Source organism: Phacochoerus africanus, chromosome 11 (genome assembly GCF_016906955.1).
Source record: "Phacochoerus africanus isolate WHEZ1 chromosome 11, ROS_Pafr_v1, whole genome shotgun sequence".
NCBI lineage: Eukaryota > Metazoa > Chordata > Mammalia > Artiodactyla > Suidae > Phacochoerus > Phacochoerus africanus.
This window is the reverse complement of record NC_062554.1, coordinates 127,720,151-127,742,212: the sequence shown is the minus strand read 5'-3', so window position 1 is coordinate 127,742,212 and position 22,062 is coordinate 127,720,151. Positions and strand designations below refer to the sequence as shown.

Genomic DNA, 22,062 nt, shown 5'->3' with positions numbered 1-22,062 from the left:
CTAATTCAGAACAAAATTTCTCATGGGGCTTGCCTGTCAATCCGTCCTTTCCTATTGCTAGATCTTTCTGTGTACACAGTCAAGCACGAATCTGCCTGTAAACTTGTGCCTCCTCCCCGCTGCTTTAGCAACAAGTCTTAACAACGTGGCACAACTTACGTTTTCTAGAGTCCTCTATTCTACCTGTCTGGTCCCTTGACCCCTTCCAAATGTTGCTTTAGCCATTACTAAAGGTCCTTTGACTATCCCACCTTTTTACACTGAACCTTTCTCCGTTTTGATCCTCATGATTTAAGACTCACTTTCTGTCTTCTTTGCCCTTTTGGAGGTGAACATCATTTATTCTCTGTCCTCTCATAGTACTTTTTATTCTTCGTTGCTGTCACTTGATATACCCCATTATGGTTCATTATTTGTGTGAGGCTTTCTCAGGTTAAATTATGAATTTCTCAAGAGAGAGATTTGCTTCTCTCTTGCGGAAAAAAAAATCGCTGTTTCAGTGTTTGAAGCTTAATAAGCACCCCAATAATATGTGCTGAAGTTGGGAGGTACTGAAATATATTAAAATCCTCATAGGTGTAGTTACTGTACCAAATGAATGGAAAAGTAACAAAGATGAAAGCAGATGAGCTTTCCCAATTTTTTTTGAGAGCTAAGGATTTAAATTTATGACATACCTGGGAGGCCCTCTGAAAAGTTAGAGAATAATGACTGGTACCTGTAAATTACTATTTGTTCAAATTAGATCCATCAAGATATTACCTCTGGCATTTGCTGTCAACCTGTTGTATTGATGATTTTAAAATAAGAACTGCTTTTTTCCAGGTTGACTTTAATTTGATAGGGTTGCATGGTTTGATTGGTTAGCATGAATTGAGGGACCATGAAATTAAGATACTAAGATTTAAGTGCATACCAAAAATGCCATCTCTGTCTCCTACTTATTGCAGTAGAGATGGAAAGAGAAACTAATATACATGGAATAATTAAGTGCTAGACTAGTTGAGATTGATTGTAATAAACAGAAATGAAACATGGGACAAGGAAAAATTGTTATTACTCGGGGAACTAATGAAAAGTCTTAAGAATTTATTTACCTCTGAAACAAATATAATGTTGTAAAATAGCTATACTTTGATAAGAAAAAGAACTTTTTTAACTGGTTCTTGAAAAATAGATAAGGATTGCATGAATGCAAAACTGGAATTCTAAATGAAGAAAATAACGTGGATCAACTGACAAGATTTCTGTATTTTGAAAGCCCAAATTTAGTTCATAATTTTAGCAGGTGTCTATGTTGTTTACTTTTATGAATATGAAGGTGTTTTGTTCTACTGTGTTTTTCTCTCACAGGTGGATCAGATATTGAATATCTAGACTTCTATAAGCCTGTTGTGTGGTTCTGGATCCTTGTAGGCCTTGCTTACTTTGCTGCTGTCCTGAGTATGATTGGAGACTGGCTCCGAGTGATATCAAAAAAGACTAAAGAAGAGGTAAGTATTAATAAATGTGCAAAAACTCTCTTACTAAGCTAATTCAGTAAAGGTTATTTTTCATGTTTTTAGCATTTATATTTTTAAATACTTAAACATTGCTTTCAAATGTTAATGTGTATCTTTGGTGTGAATTTGCTGTATGAGACTCTCATATGAATTATAATCTATTCACTTCACAAAAAATGACGAAACATCTCTATGTGCCAGATGATATCCTGGTGCTGAGGGGGATGTATAAATAAGAAAGATGCAGTTAATACATTTTCTTCATTATTTATTTAAATTTTTTATTTCGTGTTTATTAGAGTACAGTTGATTTACAGTGTTGTGTCAGTGTATGACTGGATCTTCATTATTTCTTTTCCTTTTATTTCTCTATTTCTTCAAGGACACAGAGGAAATTTTACTCCATAGATACAGTAGAAAATATTTGCGTCAGGATATCACTAGCATGAAAAAGTGAACAGATTATATAATATTGAATTTTTATTGTATTTGTTTTCTTTTTTCTTATGTCTGTATAAGTGTATACACATGCACATGTGTATACACACACATAGTCCCCAAAGCTGTGTGTGTTAGGGCCAGTTTCCCTGTGTAATGATTTCAGCTGTTAAAAAAATTTTTTTTTTCTATTTTGTACAACTCTATATACAGAAGTGACCATTAGAATTTTGTGTCCTGAAATTTTGGAAAGTTTGAAATTTATTTTTTTTGTTTTTATTATTTATTTATTTATTATTTCTAAATGAATTTGTTACATCTATAGTTGCACAATGATCATACAATCCAATTTTTTTGGATTTCCATCCCAAAACCCCAACACATCCCCCCACCTCCCGGAAAATTTGAAATTTAAATCTTAATTTTGAAATTTTTAGTAGTTTGGAAATTGCATTTTGATTTTATATTGAAGGATTTAGAAGTACTGTTGTTTGAGTGTGACAGAGTAGTGTTTTGTTATGAATCCTATATTTTTTGCTTCTGGGTCTTAGCCAACTGTACTCATTTTTTTTCAGAGCTTAAAAAATCAGTAGGACCTGCAGTTATAATCCCCACTACTTTCCTGTATTAGCCATCTATTTCGTTATCAGGTGTTCATAGGCCAGGAGACACCAGTGTCAAAATCTTTGATTGATACAATAAGCATGATTCTCTAAACATACACCCAAAGAAACAAAATAAGACAGGAAATGATGAAATATATTTACCTCTACACACACTTTGTTTGAAACTCATAAAGCCATGTCACTTCTTGTTGACACCCAAGGTGCCTATGGTAATGAGAAGGAGTGTAAGTTACTCAAATCTCTCCTCATAGATACCATATTTCTCAACTGGTAATGCGTACATTCAGTCTATGCGCATTAGTCTGTATCTTAGTTACACTGCGAAAACAAAAACATTATTGTAGGCAAATCAGCAAGACACCCTGATTCACCTCGGTCTTAGGCTCATTTTGTGTGTGTGTGTGTGTGAGAGAGAGAGAGAGAGAGAGAAAGTGAATGATGGTTGTTTTAAATATGCTTTTAAGGATCTTAAGATACTGAGAGAAAAAAAGGATATTGTAACTAGGAAATATTTTGGATAACATAGCTCAAAAGAGAACTTATGTGTCTAGCCATAAACTGGCTTTCAAATGCATTTTAAAAACAATTTATTTTAATAAAAGAAAATTTTAAACTGTATTTAAATACAGTAAAATGTTAATTTTTAATAAATATTTTTTAATAAAATAAAATTGAACAGACCATATCGCCTATGGCTAGATAGTTTTTAAAAAGTATTGTTTCCTGGAGATATATATATGTGTGTGTGTCTGTATGTATACACATACATATATACAATAAAATGCTATGTATTATATACATACATGCATATATCCATACTGGTATTATTATGGATCACGGTTGAAAAGTTTGAAAGCCACCAAGGCACAGGGGACAGTATTATCTTTATGCCATTGGTATAATATATTTGATTAAAGTTTGAAAACCTGTAGGAGTTCCCCTCGTGGCTCAGCGGAAACAAATCCAACTAGGAACCATGAGTTTGCAGGTTCAGTCCCTGGCCTCGCTCAGTGGGTTAAGGATCCAGTGTTGCCATGAGCTGTGGTGTAGGTCGCAGACACAGCTTGGATCTGATGTTGCTGTGGCTGTGGCGTAGGCCAACAGCTGTAGCTCCCATTGGACTTCTAGCCTGGGAATCTGCATATGCCACTAGTGAGGCCCTAAAAAGCAAAATAAATAAAATAGAATAAAAACCTGTATTGTTAAAAACCTGTGCTTTTTGTGATAGGATTAGCTGGTACAATGCACGACAAGCACATTTCTCCAGAGTAAAGATACAGTCATCTGTATTACTCTGCTTGGGCTGTCATAATAAAATACCAGAGACTGGGTAGTTTAAATGACAGTAATTTATTTTCTCACAGTTCGGGAAGCTGGCAGTCTCTGATGAAGGTGCTGGTTTCTGGTGGGGTCTCTCTTCTTAGCCGTAGGTGGCATCTTCTTGCCGTGCCTTCTCAGGGCCTTTGCTCTGCGCACGTGCCCAGAGAAAGAGGAGTTCTGGAGGCTCTTCCTCTTCTTACAGGGACTCCAGTCCTGTTGGATTAGGCTCCACCCTTATGACTTCACTTAACCTTAATTACATCCTTAAAGGCTCTCTTTCCAAATATAGTCATACTGAGGGCTAGGGCTTCAACATACATGTTTTTTGAGCACTTGATTCAGGCTATAAGACAATCTTTGCAAAAAAATTTAAATTTCTGCATTAACTGTCTTATTTAATATGAAAAGCAAGTTCGTTTGCCTAGTTACGAGCGATCTTTGTGATTCTCAGCCAGAAGGATGAGATGTATCATTGTGTTTTCAACACTGCAAAGCAGAAAGCTATTTTCTCTTCTTACCATGAGCCTTTTGGCTTCTACCTAGCCTTTTGAGTGACATATACTTTCTGGTGACTGTGTCTGTGGAAAACTCGTGTGAGTAAGGGCCGTGAGCAAGTTTACGTGAACCCTCTGGAGCTGCAGCTGCTCCAGAAGGTTGAGCCAGTTGCGGTGGAACTGTCACTTTGAGCAGATGTGTGTTTTCTAATTAATAATGCAATTTAGGGAAATGACAAAATCGGGTCACACATTCAACAGAGAATGTGAACAAAAAAGGGGACTGATTTATAATTGTAAAGAAAGGGAAAGGCAATTTAAAATTTATCTGTACATTGTCAGGGCCAAAATTTTTATAAATGAAATGCTTCTAAAATTTCTACTGCAGTGGAAAAACAGATGATACAATAATTTAAGTCTTCAAATAACTCGTGAAAGGACTTAAGTAAAAACCAGCTAAAGACATTCTAGTTGTCATTTTTACACACATCAACCATGCTGGGTAACAGTTTTTCCCTATATATTCCTTATTTTCTGGACGCAAATCATTACAAATACTTCACCTTTTAAAAACCGCCTAAATGTTCAGAAGCAAGAAGGATATTTATAGTTTTTAACTTCATAAGTTACTAAATATTTTTGATAACTTGAATCCTCACCCTTAAAAACCTAACTAGTATGGAATATAAAAAATACAAAATAATATATGGTATCAAATATCCAAGTGAGGATACAAAAACACAAGATTTCCCCAAATGAAAAGGTTTTGGCTAATAGGAAGTATCAGTCTTATATTGTTTTTCAAAAGCAAATCTTTTTAAATCATACTGCTTAAGTATAAACATAGAGCTGTAATCATATGTGGCATAATTTCTGTCTTTTATGTTAAAATATATTCCATTTCCAGTGAAGGCTAATTTTAATGAAAATATTATGTTTAGAAGTAAGGAAAAAGTTTTTGATGAACATGTTGAAATAAAACATGTTGGTGTAGCTAATCCATCTGAAATATTTGAAAGGAAATGGTTAGTTGGAACAACACTGCATAGCTTCAGAAGTGTCCCATGTAATTATAGTTGATCTGCATTCCTCAAGGAAAAGAATAATGACCTCAGTAATTTTTCCATGGAGGCATGAGTTTCTGTACAAGTGTTTATTTGTTTCATTATTTTTAAAGCTCTGATGGAGAGTAGCATATATTGAACAGTAAGAATTAGTGTGACTAATTATCTTTTTCTCTGAAGCCATGTACCATCTTTGGAGGGAATAATGTTTCCATGTAGAAAATAAAGATTATTTATGTATTCTAAATAATGCAGTAATTCTGATATCTGAGACAAAATAAAAATAAGATGTGGCCACAAAATTCAGAAGGTAAATTCCTAAGCAAGCAGAGAATAGTTCATTCTTATTATGTGTAGGCATAACTCATTTGGCTGCTGTTGATGTGCCATAAGTTTAAAAGACCTGTGATTTCTGTGTAGTTCTTGAATTGATGTACATGTACCACCATGTTTGGGCTGTTCCTGTCCATATCTCAGACAGACACCACTACAGCCCCTACCCAGCCTGCCAGTGTTCTCAGGCCACATGGCACTACCACTGGCCACCAAAGCAGCCTAGGAAAAAGGTGGGTACAAGGAATTCAAATATCTTGGGTGTTTTATGGACTTGAAATCTAATTTTTGTACTAAATTTTCCTTAAATCTGGGCATTCCCATCAGGGCTTAGTGGGTTAAGAACCCAGTTAGCATCCATGAGAATGCAGAGTCGATCCCTGACCTTGCTCAGTGGATTAAAGATCTGGCGTTGCCGCAAGCTGTGGCATAGGTCACAGATGCAGCTTGGCTCCTGCTTTGCTGTGGCTGAGATGTAGGCCGGCAGCTGAAGCCCCAATTCAACCCCTAGCCTGGGAACTTCCATATGCCATGGCTGTGGTCCTAAAAAGACCAAAAAAAATTTTTTTCCCTTAAATCTACCCAGATTACTGATACCTTAATTCTTCTCTTGACTTAGAGCTACATATTTTATGGTGTCCTGATGAGTGGACTGAGGTTGAATCCCTTTGTATTTTTCCTTTTATTAGACTGAAAACAAGTAGCTCCATTGTTAAAAAATAAAAACATGAAGCAAGATTTCTTTTTTTCTGTTTTGGATTGAACCATCACTATAAATCGTAACTCCCTTTTGCTTCAGGTATTTCACAGAATGTCATCTGGTAGTGGAAATTCAGAGTAATTTTTTTCCTATTCATTGGTACATAATAGAAAAATAACTTAATAGTTTTTGCCTCAAAGCATTTGATAAGTAATTTCATTTTCTTTAGCTAGAAAGTACATTATGGGGATTTAATGCATCAAGATATAATGTTATCTCTCTCTTTTGACTGCTTTGATAATGTCATCTGTTCTGAGAATTTGTGGTAGGAATAGTGACCACTATGAACTTTGCTTTCAAAATTGTTTTTGGACTTTCTTCATCAGACTGAAGTATTGTGCTCGCCTGTGTTCAGAGCTAAAATCAATCACATTTTACAAAAATCCAACCTATTTTTGCTGAAAACACAAGCAAGTGTGTTTTCAAAGATAGCTCAACACAAATAATTTGTTTTTATTTCCTCTGTTTAGGGATTTGTAAAAGAATAGTAGTCTGTGGTCAGTTGGAGCTGAAAATAGATGGAACACTCTGAAGTTTCATCATGGATTTTTTTTTTTTTTTTTTTTTTGTCTTTTTAAGGCTGCACCCATGGCATATGGAAGTTCCTAAGCTATCGGGTTGAATCAGAGCTGCAGCTGCTGGTTTACACCACAGCCACAGCAACACCAGATCTGACCTATACCACAGCTCATGGCAACGCCAGATCCTTGACGCATTGAGCAGGGCCAGGGATTGAACCCACATCCTCATGGATACTAGTTGGGTTTGTTATCAGTGAGCCACAATGGGAACTCCTAATCATGAATTATTTAATCATCTTTTGCAACAAAGTATGGTGACTTGTTTAGTGTTTAGTGAATGGCACCCTGATTTTAGTAAGAGAATTTAGTTCTTCCTGACTCAAATTTGATTTGAACCAAAAGAATGATTTCCAGTTAATGATATGTGTATATGTGTACACAGATACACAAAATCTCCTGTTTCCAAACAAGAAAGAATCCCTGTCCTTTCTCCAGTAAAAGTGTTAGTCATCACTTTCATTTATTATATGTGCTATTTGTATATGTTATTTATTATACCAATGAATAGTGCTATTCATTTATTTTGTTATTTATTATACAAATAGTTTCATTTTTCTCTCTAGTCAGACAAATGGTGGGATTGCACTTTTTCCTTCCTTTGTGATTGGTGAGCCATTGGAATAGTTCTGGCCAACAGTCATGGGGAGACTGGGAAGAAGATTTAATTGCACCTGTGTGCCCCTCAAGTGCTTATTTGCCTCTGGCACAGTGACCATAAGAATCAGCCTGGGTCCCTGAGTAACCACAGTGAGCAGAGCCTGCTGCTGACAGAATGAATGTCATGGCATTCAGCATGATTAAGAAATGAAACTTTGTTGCTTTAAGCCACTAATATTAAGGGACTCTTTGTTCTAGATTATAACCTCCCCTTTCCTTATTAATCCAGTTAAACAGTAAAATGCAGTTGCTGTAATTCAAGGAAAGAGTTCAATAATAATAATAATTTAGAACATTTAAATTTTCTGTGCCATACTTATATTTGGTGAGTTTTGTACTAGTTTCCAAATCTCCGATTAGATTAATTATCTGCATTTATGTTATTTAAGATATCGTATCTTTACCTTCAGCTTCACTACTAGCTTTATTAAAATAGAAGTATCAGGGTAAAAGCTGAAGTAAAACAGAGCAACCTGCTTTCTTTTGTTCCATTTCTAAAAGTTCTGTTGAAGTATAGTTGATTTACAATGTTGTCATCATTTCTGTTGTACAACACAGTGATTCAGTTATACATGTACACACATCCATTCTTTTTCAGATTCTGTTCTGTGATAGAGTATCACAGAATATGGGGTAGAATGCCCTGTGCTATATATAGCAGGTCCCTGTTGGCCACTATTCAGTATATCACAGTGTGCATATGCTAATCCCAACCCCCCCAGTCCCTCCCTCTCTCTCCTCCACATGTCCCCTTTGATAACCATAGTTTGTTTTCAAAGTCTGTGAATCTGTTTCTGTTCTGCAAATAAGTTCATTTGTATCCTCTCATAAGATTCCACACATAAGTGATACCATAGGATGTTCCTTTTTCACTAACTTCACTTAGTATCATAATCTCTAGCCCCATCCGTGTTGCTCCAAATGTCATTATCTCATTCTTTTTATGGCTGAGTAATGTTCCATTGTATATATGTACCATATCTTCTTTATCGAGCATATATATGGGTCTTGTTTTTGTATCCATTCAGCCAGTCTGTGTCTTTTGGTTGGAGTATTTATTCCATTTACATTTAAGGTAATTATTGATATGTATGTTCTCATTGCCATTTTGTGAATTGTTTTTGGATTTGTTTTTCTTGGTCTTTTTTCTTCCCTTTTGTTTTCTTCTCTTTTGGCTTGATAACTATCTTTAGTGTCACCCATGGCATATGGAGGTTCCCAGGCTCGGGGTTAAATCAGAGCTACAGCTGCTAGCCTACACCACAGCCACAGAAATGCAGGACCTGAGCCACTTCTGTCAACTACACCACAGCTCATGGCAATGCCAGATTCTTAACCCACTGAGTGAGGCCAGGGCTCAATCCTGTCACCTCATGGTTACTAGTTGGATTCATTTCTGCTGCACCACAACAGGAACTCCTGGCATTGTGTTCGGATTGCTTTTTATTATTTGTGAATCTATTGTAGATTTTTGGTTTGAAGTTACTACAAGGTTTTGCTATAGGAGTCTGTATACATACAAGATTGTTTTGTTTCTGGTCTCTTTATTGTAAATAAGTTTCCGGGATCCTGCATTTGTACACTGCTCTTCTCACAATTGCTGGTTTGGGTATTATATTTGTATGTGGATGATTTCCTACCTTCACTGTAGTTTGCCTTTATCAGGTGAGCCTTCTCATTGTAATTTTGTGGACTTTCCTTTTGTGCCTGGAGAACTTCCTTTAGTATTTGTTGTAAAGCTGCTCTCGGGGTGCTAAATTCTCTTGGTTTTTGCTTGTCTGTAAAGCTTTTGATGTCTCCTTTAAATCTGAATGATACTGGATATCTTAGTCTTAAGCGACTCCATACTTGAGGACTTCTCCCTCAGGTAAGGTTTTTCCTAGTTAACAGTGGATACGTACTTAGATTTCCGTGATAAACTAGCCAACCAACTAAACAAACATGCTCACCAAAACAGTCACATTTACAGTGAAGGGGGTCCCACTACAAGGATAAACTCTAGCTTATGATCCCTGAAATGTCTTGTTTTTTTTTAACCTTTAGAATTAAAATAACAGAACAAAACCTTCTTTACATATTACAGCTGTTTATCACTACTACACGTGGTTGATCACAACCGCCCTGGTTTTACTAGTTTCATAATATCTCCATGTCAACAAGCACTTAATTATCTTTTGAGCAAAACATTTGTATGAAATATTGCTCTAATGCTAGGTAGAAAATCAGTCATGTTGGGAAATCTCAGTAAACAAAGGAATTTATTTCCAACACTGGAAGCTATGTGTATAAATATGACTATTTTTCATGGTCTTTCTCATAATTGCCAAGACTTGCAATATGTCAGTAGCCGCTTAAGTTTTCTGATGCTTATATGTGAAAAGTTAAAATATTTTTAGTGAGGGTATGTTATACCATCCAGTGTTTTACATGTACTTATATACATGCCTTGTATATACTTATATATTCATTTTTATATAAAATATATGGATATTATATATGGATATATATACATACACACACTATATATTCATCTTTATTCCAATTTATGTCATTTCTACCACACTGTTGAGAGCCTATTGGACAGGTTTAGCCTAAATATTAGTTCACTTTAAGGACTACTGTTTTATATTCAGTATACATTTCCAAATGAGCAATAGAGTCTGCAAGGACAGGTATAAGCAGGACAGGATAAAAATTGTTTTCCTATTTTGAAGCCACATAGACAGCAACATGCAAATCCTGTCATAAATATGGGTTGATAAAAAAGCAGTATAGTCTGAGTTTGAGGATAGGAAAAATAAGGGTTTTACTGGATAGTGCTTCTGATATGCAAGTTGGGTACTGTTATGCCACCCACAAAAGGTGCCCAGCACAAGTGGCTTTGCTCCAACAAGTACCCACTGACTGGTTTGTTCAGACAGGTTTTGGTATGTCAGTAATTTTATAGGTATTGGGAATGGAGGCATAAAAATATGACAGTATCTACCCTTAAGGAGAAATTTATAGGTAAATGAGGGTATATAATTACTAATAATTACTACAGGATAAGTACTATGGTAGAGATATCAAGACGGTACTTTGTGTGCAGTGGTGTGTAGAAATAGAATTACTAAATCTGATTGGGTGAATTGGGAAAAATTGCATAAAGAAGGGGACATCCCTGACCTGTCTTTCTTTTCCACTTTCATTCAGTCCCATCGGACTGATCTGAGGACGTATCCAGAATTGAACTCCTTCTCGTTCTCTCATCATCTTTTCCTGCTCCATCATTGGCTCACACCTTGATTTATTCCCAAAGCCTCCTAACTAGTCTCCTGGCTTCTACCTTTGCTCTGTGTAAAGTCTAAATCAACCGAGATGCCAGAATAACCCTTTGAAACAAGCCGTATTACACTTCTCTGCTTCGAAGTTTCCTAGCATCTCCCCGTTGTTCTCAGAGGAGAAGTTAAAGCCTATAAAGCAGCGTAAAGGTTCTGTATAGTCCGCATCATCCTGGCCTCTTCTCTCACTTTTCCACCCCGTAGTAGGCATGCCCCTGTCCTAGTGCCTTTGTACCGACGGTTCCCTGCATCAGAAATACTCTTTTCCAGGATATCTGTCCGGCTAGTTTACATCCTAATGTAATCTAGTCTTTAAGAAAAAAACCCGGAGTTCTCATCATGGTTCAGTGGTTAACAAATCCGACTTGGAACCAAGAGGTTGTGGGTTCGGTCCCTGGCCTTGCTCAGTGGGTTAAGGATTCGGCATTGCCGTGAGCTGTGGTGTAGGTTGCAGGCGTGGCTTGGATCCCATGTTGCTGTGGTTCTGGTGTAGGCTAGCGGCAACAGCTCCGATTCGACCCCTAGCCTGGGAACCTCCATATGCCACAGGAGCAGCCCTAGAAAAGGCAAAAAGGCAAAAAAAGAAAAAAAAAACCCAAAAGAGCCTTCAATTTTTTGTCTTTTGTCTTTTTTAGGGCCACACTTGTGGCATATGGAGGTTCCCAGGTTAGGGGTCGAATCAGAGCTACAGCTTCTGGCCTACACCACAGCCACAGCAATGCCAGATCAGAGCCACGTCTGGGACCTACACCACAGCTCATGGCAACGCCAAATCTTTAACCCACTGAGCAAGCCTTCAGTTTTTAATAATGAAAACAATTTGCTGTGCCAAAAACAACTTTAAGGGAGAAAAATTTTCACTACAAAAATAAACTTATCAAAATTATAAATAGTATATCTTTTTGCTGCTTCAGTTTAAAGTGTTCCCCCTGGAGTTGCCGTTGTGGCTCAGTCGGTTAAGAACTTGACATAGTATCTGTGAGAATGCGGGTTTGATCCCTGGCCTCACCCCCTGGGCAGCGCTGCAGCATAGGTCGCAGATGGAGCTTGGATCCATGGTTGCTGTGGCTGTGGTGTAGGCCAGTAGTTGCAGCTTCAATTCAAGCCCTGCCTGGGAACTTCCATATGCCACAGGTATGGCCCTAAAAAGAAAAAAAAAAATGCAGTACTACTTTTCCATTCAATATCTTTTCTCTCCCATTGTGTTTGAAGACATGGAGTATTACAGCAGCGCTTGATAGTTTAGCATAAGAATATGCACAATGATTTTTTAAAAGCTCTTTGGCCTCAGTGGCTTTTCTCCTTTTACCCACTAAAAGTGCTGGCGTGGTGACCGGCGTGGAAGGGAACGTCTTTATCACCTGCCGTTTTGTCAGAGGGGCCACCTTTGACCATCCTATTTGAAGGGGAGGCTCCTCTCTCGCCACCTCTCTTGATTCGCCTTGCTCTGCTCTAGTTTTTCATCATAGTTACCAACTTTAACATTCTGTGTGATTTATTCCTTGATTATACATCATCGCTTATTGCCTATTTCTGTTTTCAGAAGGTATTGCCCATAAGGGAATGAGGTTTTGCTATCTTCATGAAAATCGGGTAAAATAGTGCTTGATGGATAACAGGCACTCAGTAAATGCTTGGTGAGTTGAACAAATGGAAAAGTGTAGAGATGAAATGATGCAGAATTCAGAGAAAGGGGTAGAACTCAGAATTCCAAAAAATTTAGATAGGTCTAAAATAACATAGGGGGTTTGGGGGTTTCTTTCTGATGCTTATTTTTGGTATTAATATGTCGTGTACTTCTTCAGTGATAAAAGAGGAAGGGGTTGGTTTTTCCTCGCGTCAAGTCAGAGAGATTATTTTTTTTCCTTTTTTTTTTTTTCCTTTTTTAATAGCCACACCTGCAACATATGGATGTTCCTGAACTAGGGGTCAAGTTGGAGCTGCAGCTGCAGGCCTGCACCACAGCCAGGGCAACACCAGATCCGAGCTGCATCTGTAACCTATGCTGCAGGTTGTGGCAATACCGGATCCTTAACCCAGTGAGTGAGGCCAGGGATCTAACCTGCATCCTCAGGAGACTACGTCAGGTTCTTAACCTGCTGAACCACAACAGGAACTCCCAGAGAGATGATGTTAATTTTGTTCATTTTTTTAAAGTTTTTTAATTGAACCCAAGTATACTTACTTTGGTGGGTTTTATTCATTCTATTATTGCTTATAGAAACAAAATAAATTACAGTTACTATCTGAGAGACAATTTCATTATTAACTAGCTTGACATATAAGTTGGCTAGAATTTACCTTAGGTTAAAACAATTCATGTTTCAATAATAAAAATAACCTTGAGTCGTTACTCTAAGTGGTAGTACAGAGTTTGATACTATCAAGCTAGAAGCTCTTGCTATAGCAAAAATGTCGGGAAGTTTTCATTTTTGTGTCTGATATGATGATTCTTTGGCAGTCTTAATGTTTTTGTTGTTTTATTTTAAAATAACTGGTTCTTATTATTCCTTGCTGCTATGTTAAAGAGTATCTCCTGGGAGTTCCCGTCGTGGCGCAGTGGTTAACGAATCCGACTAGGAACCATGAGGTTGCGGGTTCGGTCCCTGGCCTTGCTCAGTGGGTTAATGATCCGGCGTTGCCGTGAGCTGTGGTGTAGGTTACAGACGCGGCTCGGATCCCGCGTTGCTGTGGCTCTGGCGTAGGCCAGTGGCTACAGCTCCGATTCGACCCCTAGCCTGGGAACCTCCATATGCTGCAGGAGCGGCCCAAAGAAATAGCAAAAAGACAAAAAAAAAAAAAAAAAGAGTATCTCCTACACCCCATGTGAAATACCACTTAGAAGATTCTATTTTAAGCATTAAGAACATTTTCCAGAAAGTTTTAATGCTGTTCAACTTTATAGGATCTGTAAAATGGCAACTTTTCTGATTTGAAGGGCAATTGATTTGATCTGAAAAGCAAAATGTATACGTGAGAGAAGAAAAATGCAGGCAGGCAGGAAGACTTGTCTATAACTGACCTGTCTCTAAAGAACAATATGCAATAATATAATAATATTGAGTAAGAAGGGGGGGTTGGAGAAATTGTTTTCTGAAATTAAATCAACATGGAATTCTAAATGAGTCTGTATGTTCTAAGATTTCCAATTAGAAAATATAGTTACCTCTAACGTGTAATGCTGAATAATCTGCTTTAAAAAAAATAGCAATCTCTTGCCCAGAAATGCTGGTTTCAAAGTGGTTGTAAATTTTAGAGAGCACAGGTTTTCCTCTCCCTCTGGAACTTAGCAGGAATATTTCTTACTGGAAATGGTGTGTCTGAGATGCAGTTGCATCAACTTTGGAATTCTGAATGGACTCGTTCAGGAAAGAAGTAGTGTTGCTTCTCCTCCCTGCAACCAGTTTACACACTGAAGATACTCAGAACACCAGTACCATTTCTGGCACTTAAATGCTAAATTGAATATTCTGTGTTTGTGCTGCCTTAGTGAGTGTATGTACAATAAAGTCTCTCCGGTTTCATAATTTGAGAGGGAAGCGTTTGGCTGGAAGAAATGTGTTCCTTTTAATGTCATGCAGTTTAAAGCATATCAGAAATGACAATGCTTTTTATAGTCTTATACCCAAAATAGACAGAGGGTTTGTTTTCCGACATTTGACCAGTGGGAAAGCTCACAAGCTTCATGGAGTTCTTTCCGTGCAGTGGACGGTGATGCCGTCATTACTGTTCATTGAAGGAGGCCTAATGAAACAGGACCAGGTTAGAGCAGTTTTCTTATTTTAGCTGAGGAGATTGAACATTACAAAGAAGTCCCCCTCAATTCTGCAAGCATCGTAAGCTATGGAATTGTTAAATAGTAATGCCCTGAAGCTGAATGTCATTAAAAAGTACTTCTTTAAAATAAACAGAGGAAGCGTTAGAAATAAAATTTGAAGTTGCCTCTAGAGTCCCTATCTTGCCAAATAAACCTTAAGTTCTAATAAAAGTGTATTTTCTATAACTTGAAAGCATGTAACTCAAAAAATGTTATTGCAGTATTCTTGGAAAGTATCAATATTCTAGAATTTAATACTTGATAAATAGTCTATGTTCAACCCATTTCTCCTATTGCCTATTTGAGTCTTTGCATCCATCTTTAATTTGACACTTCCCACTGAGCCAGAAGCAACTATAAATTTATATGTACCATCACCTCTTTGAACCCGTTTACTATTACAGATGTCTTATATTTGTCCACATTTGGCATCCATGAATAGCATGATATTCTTGTACTTAAAAGCTCTCAGATAGCTGGGTGTTTTCTCTCACAAAGAAATCAGATGTATGACTTATATCCCCTGTTGGACAATCTGGCAACTTAAATAGTTTTTGTTTGTTTGTTTATTTGTTTGTTTTTTGACTAGGGGAAAAAGGAATTGGTTAACTTTCTCTTCTTTTCCCTTTCCCTGGGAGTTCCTACCTTGCATTATTCAAAACACACAAACAACCAACTTTTATATCTGCTGGAAAAGCAGAAAGGCTAGCAAGAGGGGAAATTGGGAAAAGTTGAAGCCTTTGAGAGCTTTGTTTATGAGCCCTAAAGATGTTAAAATTAGATCCAGGCAAAATTAGATCTCACTCCACCCTCTCTATTGGTTTAATGTGAAAGATAATGAATCTGGGCTTATTTAGTATCAAATCAAGCACAACAGGTAACTCTGGCACCGTACCTGGAGAGGCACTTGGATTTGCCCTTGCTTCTCCCTGCCTTTTCTCACGTTCCTGAGTATTCATTCCTTGCCCCTTTAGGATTTGCTGTAATACAGGCTTCATAAAATAACCAGACCAGCGTATAATCGAAACCCGCTATAACACAGCCCTCTGTCAAATAGAGTCAAGCAAAAATAGGTCAAGTTGTGTTCTCCAAAGCATGAAGTGATGTCGTAAGTGCTGTACGGGAAAGCCAGCCTGCCAGAGGAGATCAGCAGTGGAGACGAAGAGGTTCCGTTTCATTCTCTCCTTTGCTGGAGTTCTTTACCATCTATATGGTATGAGTAGATGCTTTGGACAGCTCCGACTGCCACAGGCAAGGGGGGTGTGCGTCCATTGTGCTGCCTTTCCAGATATACTTAGAAGCCTTTGTTTAAGGGAGATGGATGAATAGCTCTTTGGTTTTTTTTTTTTTTTTTTTCCTCCCCTCCACAATGGATGCATCCTATGTTTTATCCTTACCTTCTGTGGTGATGTTTTTCCCTAAATTCTAAATGCATAAGCCGTCAGGGGGCACAGCTGGGGAAAGGCCTCATGGCATTTCTGTATGTACATCACCCAGGGAGAGCCCCCACATGCTTCTGGGGCAGGAGATTCACTTTGTCTTGCTGTCACATCCTCAATACTTCCTTTGCCCCTTCTTTAATTTTCTGTCTTTTCTTTCCATTTCTTAGGCAGCCTCAGCACTGTCTGGCCAGATCAATAGAAATACAGTGATGTGCTTATAAGACGGGGTCTGTTCCCACACCATCATCAGCCTTTCCATCGGGCTGTCTTGACAGTGCTATAGTGGGTTTGGTTAAAGCAGCTGTCAGCACTGGGTTCATGTTCAGCACTGCATTTTTAGACCTTCCCTGCTACTTTTTCTTGTTGAAACGAAGTAGGGAAAGTTTCTGGTTTGGCATTATTTTCCAAAAATACATGACCATTTTTACTTTTTTTCTGAAGGTTTTTTAAATGCATTCCTAAGTGAATAAAAGCATGATTCTTTGTGATCCAGTTTAAAGACGGTGATGGAATGGCATTTTATGGAGCAGTGCTGTCCAGTTGGTATGGCACTGGGAACTATATCTAGTCACTTAAGATGGAACATGATAATGTGAGAAAAAGGAATGTATACATGTATGTGTGACTGGGTCACCTGGCTGTACAGTAGAAAATTGACAGAACACTGTAAACCAGACATAATGAAAAAAATAAAAATCATTATTTAAAAAAATATAGAATACAAAATGCAAATGCAAGCCATATACATCACTCTCATTAAAAAAGTAAAAAGAACAGATGAAAGTAATTTTAATAATACATTTTATTTAACCTAATATTAATCAACTATAATGGAAAAAATAAAAATCTTAAAAAAGTAACCTAATATATTCAACTACTCATTTTGATATGTAAATGTTGAAAAATATAAACTTCATGAGTGAAGTGTTTCACATTTTTATAGTAGAACTTCAGAATCTGGTGTGTATTTTACACTTACAGTGCACCTCACATCCGACTGGCCACGTTTAAAGTGTCCAGGAGCCAGCGTGACTGTGGCCGCTGACACATCATCCACTAAAATGAGAATGTAGGCTATAGCCTATGTTAGAAAGTACAGACTTCTAAGAATCTCTGGCAATAACCTGTTTTGACACAAAGCTGCTTCTTCTATGCTAATGATGTAGATTATGTTTTTCTTCCCAAAAGTTTTATTGTCCCTAGTTGATATCACTTCAAGGCGTTAGAAGAGAGCAAAAGGCAAGTTGCAAAGGCAGTGACATAAATGGTCACTTCACCTTACTTAACTTTTGTGCTTATTTGAAGCAGTTCTTGGAGGAAATCTTTGAGCTTTATCTTAGGGTTACTACTGGTCCCTCTGCATTTCATCTACTGGGTCAAGGTGAACAGCTATCCGTGGATCATCAATTAATTCAGAGGACTTCTTTTTATTTTAAATTACTCAGTGAATTTTGTTACATTTATAGTTGTACAACGATCACCACAACCCAGTTTTATAGCAGTTCCATCCCAAAGAGGATTTCCTTAAATGTCGACCATTCATACCCATGCAGTTGTACATGGGAGAGTTTACTTTGTAAAAGCAATTTTCCGGAAGTAATTTCCCCTTTGAGAAAGAAGTGGGAAAGATGATTTTACCGGATCTAACTGCTTAGACCATATTGAATATTTTCTTCACATTCTTTTATGCAATGTTGAAATATGATAAAGCTGGAGTTCCTGGTGTGGCTCAGCAGATTAAAGACCCAATGTTGTCTCTCTGAGGATGTGAGTTTGATCCCTGGCCTCACTCAGTGGGTTAAGGATGTGGTTTTTCCACAAGCTGTGGTATAGGTCACAGATGCAGCTCATATCTGGTGTGGCCATGGCTGTGGTGTAAGCCTGCAGCTAAAGCTCCCGTTCGACCTCTAACCTGGGAACTTCCATATGTCACAGGTGTGGCCCTAAAAAGAAAAAAAAAAGTATGGTAAAGCCATTTTTAAACTGATAGAGCATGTATTCAGAGATAAATGCACCAACCTCTGAAGATAATAGCAACAAAGAATAACAAAATGAAGACTTGTTCCTTTCTCACTTCTTTGTTACTCTTGATATTCTTTTTCACACTCTGAAACCCTCCGGCTGCTCATCTGTAAATTACACTGACATTGATTTGGGTAACATGTCTGATCAGACTGCTGGTTTATCCCTGGAAGTAATTGAGTAACTTTTTTTAAAACTTTCATTGAAAAAAAAAAAAAAAAGAGTACATTACTAGAAGTGCCCAGAAGAGAATTTCCAGTATGTTTAAATTTTATGATTGCAAACTGGATTTGATCACTTTAAATTTTAAAACAATCAGCTTTACTTTACTAATTTAACTGGCTTTTTGAGCATTGATAGATGTGATTTAAATAATTCGATTTAGGATAAATAGTTGAAAGAGAAAGCAGTTAATTTTGTTCAGAGAGTTCAGTTTTTACAAAGCTCTATGGGACAGCCACTGTTTCAGGTGGTGAGATTGGTGCTGGAGATTCCTCAGAAAACTAAAAATAGAACTACCATTTGATCCAGCAATCCCACTCCTGTGCATCCATGCAGAGAAAACCATGACTTGGAAAAACACATATACTCCAGTGTTCATTGCAGCACTATATACAATAGCCAAGACATGGAAACAACCTAAATGTCCATTGACAGAGGAGTAGATAAAGAAGAGGTGGTACATTTACACAATGGAATATTACTCAGCCATTAAAAGGAAAGAAATAATGGCATTTACGGTAACATGGATGGACCTAGAAATTATCATGTCAAGTGAAGTCAGTCAGACAGACACCAACATCAAATGCTATCAGTTAATGTGGAATCTAAAAAAGGACACAATGAACTTCTTTGCAGAACAGATACTGACTCACAGACTTTGAAAAACTTATGGTTTCCAAATGAGACAGGTTGCAGGGTGGGGGGATGCACTAAAGGTTTGGGATAGAAATGCTGTAAAATTTGGTTGTGATGATTGTTGTACACCTATAAATATACTAAAATTCATTAAATAATTAAAAAAATGTATCAGCTAAAATCTACCATATACATTCAGGACTTGAGATAAAAATAAATCATCCAAATGTCCTTTATGGTTCAGTCTTTAAAGAAAAAAAAAAAAGATGACAGAGTTAGATGTAGTCTCAGGCCTCAGAGACAAATGTCTGACAGGAAACATAATAGACGCAAAGCAGTAGCCATGAGACAATATTTGACTATCAGAGTGTGTACACAAATATTGTTTGATGGAACTTGGGGCGCTGGGAGAATATAGAGGGGATGCTTCCTGGGGGCTAGCTAGAGCAGTGAGGGAAGAGCCAAGAGGGACCAATGGACTAAGACACTAATGGATAGAATGCCTACAAAGCTCAGTACAGGCACCGTATAGTGTCTTGGTGGTAAGAGTCAAAGAGCTAGAGAGATTGGAGTTAAGGTGAGAGATTAGGTCCAGGATGGGGGCATGTGAGCCAGTGTGTGGTTACAGTGCAGTGGATGCTGGAGGCAGAGGTTGGTGGGGCTGTTGTGGTCAGTGCACCATTCACATGGAGGTAGAAGTCCCCCCAGGATGGTGGCAGGAGCGAGCATGCAGGGCAAACTTGATAACCAACCACCTGTTTATCATCTCTGATTTAACATGACCCGCATGGGATTGTGATATCCCCACCCTCAAAATACTCTCTCCTCCTCTCGTGTTCCAGTTCTCAGTAAATAGCACTTAACGTGTATGCATTTGCTCAGGCCAAAATTTGAGTCACTCTTTTTTTTACCGTGTTATGTCAGTTTTGGCTGTACATCAAAGTGACTGAGTCATACATATATATACATTCTTTTTATCATATCATCTCCCATCATGGTCTGTCCCAGGAGACTGGATATAGTTCCCTGTGCTATAAAGCAGAACCTCGTTGCCCATCCATTCTAAATGTAATAGTTTGCATCAACTAACCCCAAACTCGAGTCCATCCTATTTCCCCATCTCCCACTTGGCAACTGCAAATCCTTTCGTCCTATCTGTGAGTCTTTTCAGTCACTCTTGAAGCTTCCTATTTCCTCACCTCCATGGCGGTGATAATGTCACCAAAACACATTCAAACGCTTTCTGGCACCCCCTGTCTCCATATACCACCACTTGCGCTGTGTGTCTCTTAGTCTCAAAATTAATATATTAGTCTGCCTGACCCACTACAATTAGCATCCTAACCCGATGTCTTCCTTCCCTCCTCACCTCCCACCAATCCATTTCCTTTCGTTAATGGCCTCTAAAATGTTCCCTGTGAGTCATTATGAGAAAAAATATTTTGAGCATGTGCCTCGACTGTATACATAGTAATTAATAGGTTACATATGCACCTTACTGTGTTTCTGTACCAATATATTAGATATACATTTCAAACATATGCCAAGAGAGAAACGTTAAAAGATGAAAAAGTAGTTTTGAATGTGCTTATTGATAAAACAAAAACTTACTTGCTCTCACTAAAATTATTAATAATGGGAACACTATGATATCTATGTTCCATTACTTTCTCAGATCTGGATTTAACACTCCATATTGTGGTAATTCTCAATTCTACTTTGTAGTGCAGTTTATTTTGATGCTCGACTTGATGGCTGTCATATCAGAAAAAGGTAAAACGTGGATAACAGATACATGAAAGAAGTACCTGTTTATATTTTGTCTTTTCAACATGGTACTCAATTTTAAGTGTCATTCACTAGTTGCGAAAATGATTTTCTTGAGCTAGAGAATATCCCCCTTCACTGACGCCAAATCATTTTTTTTTTTTGTCTTTTTGCCATTTCTTGGGCCGCTCCTGCGGCATATGGAGGTTCCCAGGCTAGGGGCTGAATCGGAGCTGCAGCCACCGGCCTACGCCAGAGCCACAGCAACGCGGGATCCGAGCCGCGTCTGCAACCTACACCACAGCTCACGGCAACGCCGGATCGTTAACCCACTGAGCAAGGCCAGGGACCGAACCCGAAACCTCATGGTTCCTAGTCGGATTCGTTAACCACTGCGCCACGATGGGAACTCCGTTGTTGTTTTTTGTTTGTTTGTTTGTTTTTTTGTCCAAATCATTGTTTTTAAGACCAGTCCATGTTCAATATCCATTGACCCTTTGGGGAGGAGAATTTTCTACATTTTGTAATATCCTTCTTCCAAGTGTGCTAAGTATTAAGACACATGATTTTATAAGTGGAACCCCATTTGGGGGGAATGCATATAACAAGGATAGTATCTCCAAACACCCATTTTAAAAATTCTCCTTTCACTGTACACATTAGAAATTGTTTTGAGTGGCAGTTGTTGTCTTAGAGATCTTATATCCCTTAAAGGGGTAGACTAAATGGGTTTGTTTATTTCAAAAAATAGCTGCCAAGCAGCCTGCTACAGAAAACCTTTTTCATGATGAAGCATGTCATCAAATTTTAAGAAAGAAAGAAGTGCATAGATGATCTTTAAGTATTACACCAAGAAGCATATGCCACTGGTGTGTTGGTGTCTAAGAATCTTATGGCCGCACCCTACCTTATTACTTACCTTTACAAAAATTCTACAATTTAAAGATCTTGGTTTTATAAAAGCAGCCACATTGCTGATATCCAATAGCCTGTAAATTCTAATGCACCAGAATATGCTGACAACAATGGGACAAGGGAGCCCCTGTCACCCTGCTCATGGT

General features: G+C 37.8%; 1 protein-coding gene across 2 annotated transcripts in view; it reads left to right on the top strand.

Annotated features, from left to right (window-relative positions):
* KCNK2 (potassium two pore domain channel subfamily K member 2) overlaps positions 1-22,062 on the top strand; it is a 158,257-nt gene that overhangs the window by 98,389 nt on the left and 37,806 nt on the right. For both annotated transcript variants that reach the window (XM_047753860.1, XM_047753859.1), the window contains exon 6: positions 1,354-1,493. In XM_047753860.1, the coding sequence (XP_047609816.1) occupies positions 1,354-1,493 (140 nt within the window). The remainder of the gene's footprint in view (positions 1-1,353; positions 1,494-22,062) is intronic.